The following is a 9667-nucleotide window of genomic DNA, read 5'->3' as shown; positions in this document are numbered from 1 at the left end:
GCAGACATAGTGTGGGTTCCTGGAGGCTCTGTAGCTCTGGAACTGCAGCAACTTGCTGGAACTGCTCCTTTTAAAAGTAAAAAATAATCTGAAGAAGGTGAGGCTTTAGTGTGGTTTGGAGGTGGGAAGGGTAGCTCTGTGGGGTTTTATTTTTAATAAAATGTTGTTTTACATGCTCCTCATACAAGACATTTCAGAGTTTAAAAAATCTACAGCACACTTCAGCAGCTGTTCTCTCTAATCCACAATTCATATTTGGATAGTAGGAAAAGAGACAAGTGTCCATGCCACCAGTTTGTTAGTTTTGCAGTAATTGTTACTTCTAATATTTGGCACTCTTAAACTGTGAAACATTTCTGTTTTGACTCTGGTGGCAGTACTAATCTTGAAAAATAAGAGTACTGGTGTGCCACTTAATTTCTCCAAACCTTATTTGCTCCCATGTCTGGTGCATTTGTAAGGCCTTTGGAGCAGACACTGCTCTGGGTTTCTCTGATCTTGCCATGCTGCAAGTACTAAGAGTGCAGAGGACCTTTTGAAAGCATGGCCCTCAGGCTTGCCTGACATGGGTAGGAAAACACAGGAGAAAAGTTTGGCTTCCTTGCCCTGCCCAGACAGGTGAACAAATGCATCTGTTGAAAGTGCCTTCCTTCACTCAGGGATCACGGCAATGAGCTGGAAATAAATATTCATACCAAATAAAAACCTGCTGTAATCAAAACACAGTCAGGAAGATAAGGTGATTTTTCACTAGTATGTTCAGAAGTCCTGAATATATGCAGATTTTCTGACCTGAGGTAAAAATATGGATGGAAGCCATGGTTTTGAGGCAGACTCCTCTCCCTTTCCCCTGTGGAGGACTTCATGCTAGTACAGATTTGTAGCTGGTGTAGGATGTGGACTCAGTTTCTTATCCAGTGAATACTGGAAGCTCACTAATGCCACAACTGAATTGTTTTCCCACCAATTTGTTTGTTCTTTTCTCTGAGATGGAGCTTGTCCATGTTCTTTCCAAAGTTTTGCTAGCTCAGCAACCCATATTCCACTTCAGTCTAGACCTCTGAAGATTTCATTGTAGTGAAGGTAGCTCGTGAATGATATATATCTCTCACCAGCTGCTGTATTTTATGTATACTGTAAGATTTCTATGTTCAACATTTTTCTATTTTTTAAACAAGGAACTGCTGAAACATGCTGCTTTTGCTTACTGATTCTCTTTTCAGATAATTCTGTTTTTTTTCTCAAAATGAATTCTTTTGTGTCTAGTCTGAAAGTAAGAAATTAAAAAACAACATAAGCATAACCAGTAAGTTCAGGGTTTGGCAGTTTTTGCCTGCAATGGAGAGTAATTGCCATTTTTATTCCTGTTGTATTACCATGTCTTAGCTCTCATCTGCTAAAATTCGCACCTTTAACGTTAACTGTTTGTACATTTTTGTTAAATGTTTATAGTGTTTTTGCCAATGACCTTCAACCATTCCACCTGACTGGATAGCTTCACAAGGAAGCTGGGAAGGCTGGGCTGGTTTGTAGTCAGTAATCTGCTGGTGAGGGCAGTGGGGGACCCACACTGAGAGCACACCATGGTGTGCACTGGCCCTGGGGGAAGATGCAGTGCTCTGGCACTAAGGGTGCTGGGAGACACTTCCATATGTGAATCCCATGGTTTTGTTTTGTCAATAAATGGAGCCAAATGCTTTATCAGTCTGATATACAAACAACCCCCTAAAATACAGCTGTGAATAAGAATTTTCACTCTTGTGCAACAGTCTTCATTAGTATCAGTGAAAAAAATGGAAATATCTGAAATAAATGATAAAAATATGCTAGTTAGATCTGGCATTGCCAACATGGTGATTTCTAAGGCCCAGTTTCACTTTGATGTTCAAAATATTAAGGCTATTCTGTCACTTGAAACCTTTTATCTATGTTTGTATGAAATGCAAAGAGACTGAAAGTCCTCTGTCCAATGTGTTCATCTCAAAAAGCCTTTGAAGCTCTTATGTTAACTATTTGAGGTTCAGAAACAGAAGGGAAATTTCAAGATAATATAAACAGCTCCAAGGAGAAAATATCTTTAACTCATGACTAAACAAGCAAACGTATATTTTCTGTTTCAAAAAGATGACTGAACTTCTTCATGCCAGGAAAAATAAATCCATCTGATTTTGCTTTAAGCTGTCCTCTTTTTTCAAATGCAGTGAGGGGCTCCAGTTTCTTTGGATGATGTAACTCGACTGTTCTGCTTGAGTTCTGCTCCCTGTTGATGTCATGTCGCTGCTAGCCAACTATTCAAAGAGAAAAGCAACTTCTAGTTTAGACTAGAGCATGAGGAGGCTGAGGTTTATAGCAACCCAGCATCCTGGGATGCCGGGTTAGATCCTCCCAGGCAGAGCCCAGCTTGAAGAGAAGCTCCATCCACCGTGGACCCCCCTGCCTGCAGGTGGGTGGCACCCCGGGGTGGCTGGTGACAGCAGTGCTGGCACAGCAGGTATGATGGGGGCAGGGAAAGGGGGGTGCCTGGGGCTGGTGTGCTGAAGTCCTTCGGGGAAAGAGGCTGAGAGAACTATGTGGCTATTTTGGGACAAAAGTTCAACTGAGAGGCCTGTGAAAGCAGGGAATCTGTCCTGACTGAGCTGGAAGTTGCCATGCCTCTCCTCAGCTGCTTTTGACTAACTCCTCCCAACTTTTCTTCAGTTCTAGTATTCCATTCCCAAGTGAGTGAACAGCTTCTTGTGATAACTTACTGTCTGCTCTTCTCCAGTGTTCTCCATATCCAAAGCTTAGTTCCTCTGAGCCGCAATGAGATCTAAGATTACATGTTATTTGTGGTTAAGAATGTGGTTAGATGTGGTTTGGAAACATTCTGGGATCATGGTTCAGCTCACCTGTGCCCACACTGCATTGATGAAATAACATCAGCTGTTTGTCAGAGCTGGGGAGGGTGGCAGAGGGAAAGGGCCCCTGTGGGACCCAGATTGCTGGCTGAAGACAGCAGGATAATTCCTGTGCTTGCTTGGCACACTGGGAGCTGACTGTAGCCCCGGGAGGGGGCTGCCTTTATTCCCCGTGGAGTCAATGTCCAGGTGTTTTGTGACTCTTATGTGGAATTAACAGAAAGACACAGCGGGGGATAAAGTGCTGAGATGCCATGCACGTGTTTACATTTAACATGCTTGTTTTCTTTGGGATTTGGGGAACCCTCTCCTTAGCAGGGACCAGAGAGGATTTTCTTGTACCTTCAGAAAGGTGTGTATGCAAAGCTTACGTAACGGAGGGTGATGGTGCCAAACCTTCCACCTGAGCCATGTGGACAGACACGGCCCCCGCAAAAGCAGGAATGCGTGTGGCCACAAGGCTTTGAAACCGGAGCTGGCTTTGCTCGCTGGCAGCGCAGAGCACGCCTGTAGCAGCTGGGTACAATGAAGGGCTCATTAAGTTACAGCACTGTCAGCCACAAATGGCCTTAGTGGGGATGCTTTGTCCCAGGAAGGCTTCTGCACCCAGCTGTGTATGTGTTTTCCTTTTTTGCAGTCTCCTCACCCCCGTGGGCAAAGGCAATGAGGAGGGCAAGCCTGTGCTACCCTGGGAAAGCTCATGGTGATCAGCCCTCACCTGAGACCGGGGCTGGGAGTGGTGGGAGCAAACTCAGCAGCAAACCCTGTGGCTGTCACTTTGATGCTTTTTATGGCAGGGGAATTAAACATTTCTTCCCATCTTAGAGAGGAGCAGGGAATTCACATGTGTGTTACGAGAGGAGGACAATGATGACATTTAAAAAAAGAATTCACATAGATAGAACTAAGTGTCATGTCCTTTGATTTATGTGCTGTGGCCAGGAGTGGAGGAGCAGTGGAGGATGGGCTGAACTGTGCAGTTTTGGGGCTGCTGGACAAGCTGCCTGTGCATGAGGTCTCCACAGTCTCCGTTTTCCTCTTAAGCAGAACAAGATTGTGGGCAGATAAGAAAGGGTGGTAAGAAACCCTAACATATCTTATTGACGGCTATTTTGTGGAGGAGAATCCGGCACCGGGATCCTTCCTGTTAGGAAACAAAGAAACACGTCTGCCATCATGGAAAACCACTTCAGGCTGGAAACAAGGCAAGGGAAGGGTACTCTTCAGGCCCTTCTTCCTGAGGTCGGCAGAAAGGCTTTCCTTGTCTGCAAAGGCAGCAAGAGAGGGCCCATAATTAGCAGAGATGGGTGATTTTTTTCCTGATCCCTCCAGGAAACTGCACGCAAATATTGTTGTGCCCTTCCTCTTTGTTAAGATATAAATAACTGAGGAAATGGCTTTATTTATCACTGTCACATAAGTGTCCACCATTTAACTTTGAACTTTAGATAGATATTCAGGAGTTAGTGAAATTTTATACCATATCTTTGATTGCCTTGTATCATCATAAAAAGCAAAGACGGCGATTTGCACATTTAACCATATAGATAATAATTAACTTGCAATATGGAGAAATGCCTGCATCCAGTACCAATTCACCCACTGGTCCTCTGCCTTCTGTTTGAAAGGAGAAAGGACATTTTCTCACACAACCTAGCCAACCTGTGCCAGATTTAAACCAACAGCTTACAGTAGTAGTTGGCTAGTTCATGAGTCCAAGCATTTGGAGGGAATATTTTTGAGAAATACCTGTAATAGAAATATTAAACTTATATAAAATATAAACTTACATAAATATAAACTAATTTATTTTTATCGGTTTTATGTGACATTATATATTATATTTCTCTAGCATGCATATGAAGAGACAGAATCTACTGATTAAGTTTTATCTGTCCTGAGTTTGGGTGGGTTCTTAATTTCTTCTTATGTTTCCTCCTGTCCCTTTTGTGGGTTCTTAATTTCTTTTTATGTTTCTTCCTATCCCTTTTGGAGGCTAGCTAAAATACACTTGCTAAAAGAGAAAATACTGCTAGTCCCTTAGCTCATCTCTGAGCTTGACGTCTTTCCTTACACCCTCTGATTTCAGATACCTGCCCATTTTCTAGTAGTGATTACCAGCAGCAACTTTCTGATTCCTGGCAATGGTAAATGTGTTCTGTGCATGTGTGACCTTGTAAAAGCCAGAAAGGACTCACTTCTATCTACATAAGTCACCAGAATTATTTTCCCTTTTGTTGTTAATGAGAAACCCATGAATAGTAAAATTTGGAATCAGCTGGCACTGCCAGCTTGATCCCAGTTTGCTCTGCCAGCAGCAGGTATCTGTGCACAGAAGCTTCCTCAGTGCTGAGCAAATTCCTAACACTTCACAGTTTCACCTTCTCATTTGCTGTCTCCCAGTTTAACCACTTGGATATCGCTCTGATCTTTGTACTTTCTGCTGTGCTTTCATTTCCTGAGTCCATTGTCAGGTTCAATTTCCAGGTAAGAATTTCTTTAGAAGGGCAGAACCTCCAGTTCAATTGTGCAAGAGTCTCTTTACTAAAGCATCAGAGCTATGTATGACTTTTCAACTGCTTTACAGCAATTTTGGTGATGTTCATGTATTATTTTTTTAATATAACAACTGGACAAGGCCTGTGAACCTTTACTCATTGTGTTCTGATGGTTCATTTCTTTCAGATCAGATGAAAGGTTCATAGGTATACCATAAATACTCGGTCTCTGTTCCTGAAATCAAAGGTCACTCTGCATTAAAGCAGTGAGGTGAATGTAGGAGTGGATCTAGTGGAAGTCATTCCTCAGAAGAACCAGCTGCTGAATGTCAGAAAGGACTTCCTCCAAAACTGGGTAGGTCAATTTTTTTTCACCTTCTTTGATATTTTCTTTTCTTGTAATGTACCATTATGACTAGTTTTGGCTCTTAGAGCTGTTTATGCATCCTGCAAATGTGGACAATCTATTACAGATCTGTCTTTAGGTAATCATCTACCCACACTGGGAGCATTTCTAACTTGATGAAGCAGGTGAGCTGTTGTGTGAGTTTCCTTTGTACCTAAATTAAACCAGCTCCATCATTATTTGGGGTGACTGCAGTGTTTGGGTAGCAATCCTTAAGAACAAAAGAAGCCTGCAGATATTCTGAGAAGCATCTGACAAACTCAGAAATGGCATTAGGATATGGGTTACCTCTATGGGTTATTGCATGGGAGTGAGTTAATATCACCTCTCCAGCAAGGAAAGGCAATTCTCTGAATAGCTGCTCTTCAAATGGAGAAAGTAGGCAGTGCTGAACTAGCCTAGAAGATAAGAAAATGTTGAGAGGACATTCTCCATAATTCTATTTCAGATTTTGCTAAACTTTCCTTTCATTAGGCTTTCATCTACAGTCATGACTCTTTCCTGTGCTGTAGCTGAACCATGATGATTCAATGCTGTCCCTATTCTGAAGAAGACAAGTGCTGAGATTTAAGAAACATCTGCACCAAAAACACATAACAAAAAATGCAGTAAAAAAAACCCATTGCTTCTGTACCTCACACACCTTATAATATTGTAAAATGGCAATTATTTTTTTACTAACCAGAGCATGGAAAACTATCAGGCAAAAGATTTCCCATTTGCAGTGGGTGCTGTTGTTAGTTCTCTGTTGCTGTCTTCTTATGCTGCAACAGATTCAGTTTTATTTTCCAGTATTTTATGTTTGATGAATTAAATGGGTAAAAAGCCCATAACTATTCAGAACTTCAATTTTGCAAAAACAACATGGAATTTTGGGAAGTAGGTCACACTGCTCCACAGTCTCACAGTTTCTCAGATGTTTTAAATTTTCATTCTCTTCTCTCTTTGAAGTGGGTTTCTAGCAGTAGACACCTCTTTCCTCTCCCATCATGACAACAGGTTTCTTGGTTTCCCAGACAGGCTGATATCCAGGTGATACTTATAATTATGGCAGTAGTTCAAGCAGATGATGTCTGGTCACTAATGGTGTCTCTAGCCATGGATCTTACATGATTTTTCTTTCTTTTCTTTTTTTTTTTTTTAAAGTGATCCTCTTGCCTTCCAAACAGCAAGGTCACTGCTGTTACAATTTACAGAGTAAGCTGAGTCTTCAAAAGAACTACTCAGCTGAGCTGAAATCCAGTTTATTTTGTCACAGACTCAAAAGGGAAGATTTTTCCCTTCTAATATTTCTGAATATTCAGCTTGGGTACTGTGAGGAATTACAAGCCTGACTTTTCACTGGTATGGATGAGGTAGACAAGAGTAGGAAATAGGAATAATGCTTCCTGACACCCAGGCTAGGGCCTTGTTCATGGATTAGGGACCTGTGTCACCATCCTTGCTGTGATAGATGTGCAAAAACTGAACCCATGTGAGGAAGGAATCAATTAGATTCCATTTCTTTTCTAAGCAGCACTTTGATTTCTGTTGGAAGTATTGTGGTCTGAAAGCCAACAAAAGCATCTCAGCCAGTCCTCAGAGAACACACCACTTTTTCTTTTTGGAAGTGATCTGTGGATTCCTCCTTCTGGCAGTGTCTGAGACCAGTTCTCTGTGATGTGCTTCCAGCAAAACCCAAAGAAGTTATTGATGGCTTTCAAGTAGTGGTGGTCCTCATAGGATTAAGGAGACTGGGTGAAGGCTGAGAGCAAGAAAATAAAGTTGCATAGATTCACATGTCACATTTTCATCTTGAAACTAAAGATGTATTTTAAAAGGGTGAGATCAAGCAAGTTAAAAATAAAGTTGGTGAAATTAAAGTGCAAAGTGCAAGCAAAAGGAAATTAGGGTATTACACTGGGTGTGGTATTGAATCTTGTACCTATTGGTGCTGGGTTTCACATATACACTGGGAATGTGACTGTTTCTTGTAGGTGGCCTGGCAGATCTCTTCAGCACTCAGCAGCCTACTGAGGCTTCTGACTTCCTAGGTGACCATGGGCACCGAATATGAAAAAGATCATATCAAAAAGCTGCAGGAGCAGCGTATGTCCATGCAAAAGAAAACCTTCACCAACTGGATGAACAATGTCTTCTCCAGGAATAATGTACGTAGCTCCTTCAATTTCAAGATTTTTTTTCTGGTTTTTGTTTTATTTTTTTTTTACCCACTGTATCTATTTTTATGTTATTTTTAATGCATTTTTTTCTGAATGTTGTCACATGCAAGCAAGGAAGGCTTTGACTAACCAGAGTGCTCCATCTTCTTTTACCTCACATGGTTCTTCTTGTTCATGTTACCAGTGCTCTCTGAAATCAAGGTTCATTTTTGTAGACTGTATAACACCATCTTATTGTGATGTCCATTATACATTGGAGATCCTCTCAGAGGAAATTCCTTATTTGCTTCTTTTTCCTGTACGTAAATGATGTGCAGATGTCAGGGTTTCCCCGAGCAACATTAGATTCTTAATTGCCTGGCCAAAAATTCTGACTGTGCTTTTCCTGATCAGTTCAGTTAGAGTTGCTGCTCAAAGGCTCTGAAAAAGTAGCCTTAATTTTGGGAATTTCAGCCATACTGCCATGCAAGTACAGACCAGTTCATTTTCTGTAGCTGTCAGACTTCAAAAAATCTTCAGAGCTAGTGTGCTGTCAATTCATGTGTGCAAAGTAATGCCAGCATATTCCAGTCTCCAGACTTACTGCAGATAGTTTCAGGCACAAATGATGTAGCTGTGGCACAGAAAGGAATGACATCATGCAAAACAATTCCATTTTCTAGAGTTTGCAGTAGATAGTAATGAAAATGGATGTTGGGGATACCAAGCAGGACCAGGCCATTGGATCAGCTGTAGTTCATCATCATGTTTCAGTACCAGATGTGTTTTTTCAGTGTAATGTTTTAAGTTTGTGATTTGTACAAAGGCAACTGCTAAGCACACAAACTTTCAGATTTATTTTTCTTCATGGGAGTGAACAAATACAAAACACACTCTTGTTTTGCCACCTGCAGAAAGCTAGGTTTTTGTAGTGTAGCTGTAGACATTTTTTATGTGTTTAGCTGTAGACATTTACTTTCTCATTTTAAAAATGCCTTCAAGTTCAGAGATAAAAATGCCAGTCTTAAGTTCCTGCAATGTACTTGTTCACATATCATAAAAGCCTGCAAGAGCTTTCCAAACCATATACGGTAGAGACAGCGCAGCGCTTATCTAGGTCTTCCAAGGCACACTTTGATGTGATTGGATCATTCTACAGGACACTGAAGTGTTCTCAGCTATACTGAGAACTTGTTTACTTCAAGCACTAAGGATGCTATTGGATTGAATTTGTTAAGATCTCTGTGACTGGTCTCTTTATGAGAAGAAAGAGACAACAAAGCTATTAAAACAACAGCTGGGTGAGACATAAAGCAGGTATATGAAGCCTGTCTTTTTACAAATTCAAATTGAACTATTCTTTATTTATGGAAATGTCACAGAATATAACAGCTTTATTTTTTTTTTATTGTAGTAGACAGAATTTTAAGTTTTATTTAATGTGCAAAAAGAAATAAAGTTGGCAACTAAACAGGGAGGTTTTTATAATGGAGAAAATCAAAGCAAGTTGTAAATCCTTGTGCCACTAATAATACAGACTTAAAGACTCTCTAACTTATTTTTAGACTTTCAGTGTTTTTTCTTTCTCTGGAGAAAGGATTTCTTAAGCTAATTAGTAACTGATTAGAAATTAGAAGGTGCATGCCTGTTGTCTGTCCTTTTCCCCCTTAACATGTAAATATTCCCTGAATTTAAAAAATATAATACCTTCCTGCCTTCCTGCCT

The 9667-nt window shown here is 40.8% G+C and overlaps 1 protein-coding gene and 1 long non-coding RNA gene across 6 annotated transcripts in view; one reads left to right on the top strand and one right to left on the bottom strand.

The window, feature by feature from the left end:
- Positions 1-1311: 1311 nt before the first annotated feature.
- Positions 1312-2985, bottom strand: LOC117244537. Its single transcript, XR_004497847.1, has 3 exons — positions 2889-2985; positions 2748-2809; positions 1312-2288 (listed from the first exon to the last, which is right to left on the bottom strand). It is a non-coding gene; the product is annotated as an uncharacterized LOC117244537 (long non-coding RNA).
- SPTBN5 (spectrin beta, non-erythrocytic 5) overlaps positions 2217-9667 on the top strand; it is a 95285-nt gene continuing 87834 nt past the window's right edge. For 3 of the 5 annotated variants that reach the window (XM_033515024.1, XM_033515023.1, XM_033515021.1), the window contains exons 1-3: positions 2284-2443; positions 5583-5750; positions 7778-7951. In XM_033515024.1, the coding sequence (XP_033370915.1) occupies positions 7841-7951 (111 nt within the window). In that variant the 5' untranslated portion in view covers positions 2284-2443; positions 5583-5750; positions 7778-7840. Of the gene's footprint in view, positions 2492-5582; positions 5751-7777; positions 7952-9667 lie in introns of all 5 variants that reach the window. The other 2 variants (XR_004497846.1, XM_033515022.1) reach the window with 2 other exon arrangements.

The sequence above is a fragment of the Parus major genome, chromosome 5 (genome assembly GCF_001522545.3).
Source record: "Parus major isolate Abel chromosome 5, Parus_major1.1, whole genome shotgun sequence".
Lineage (NCBI taxonomy): Eukaryota > Metazoa > Chordata > Aves > Passeriformes > Paridae > Parus > Parus major.
Note: the sequence above shows the minus strand (reverse complement) of the source record. Positions and strands in the feature narration are given on the sequence as shown.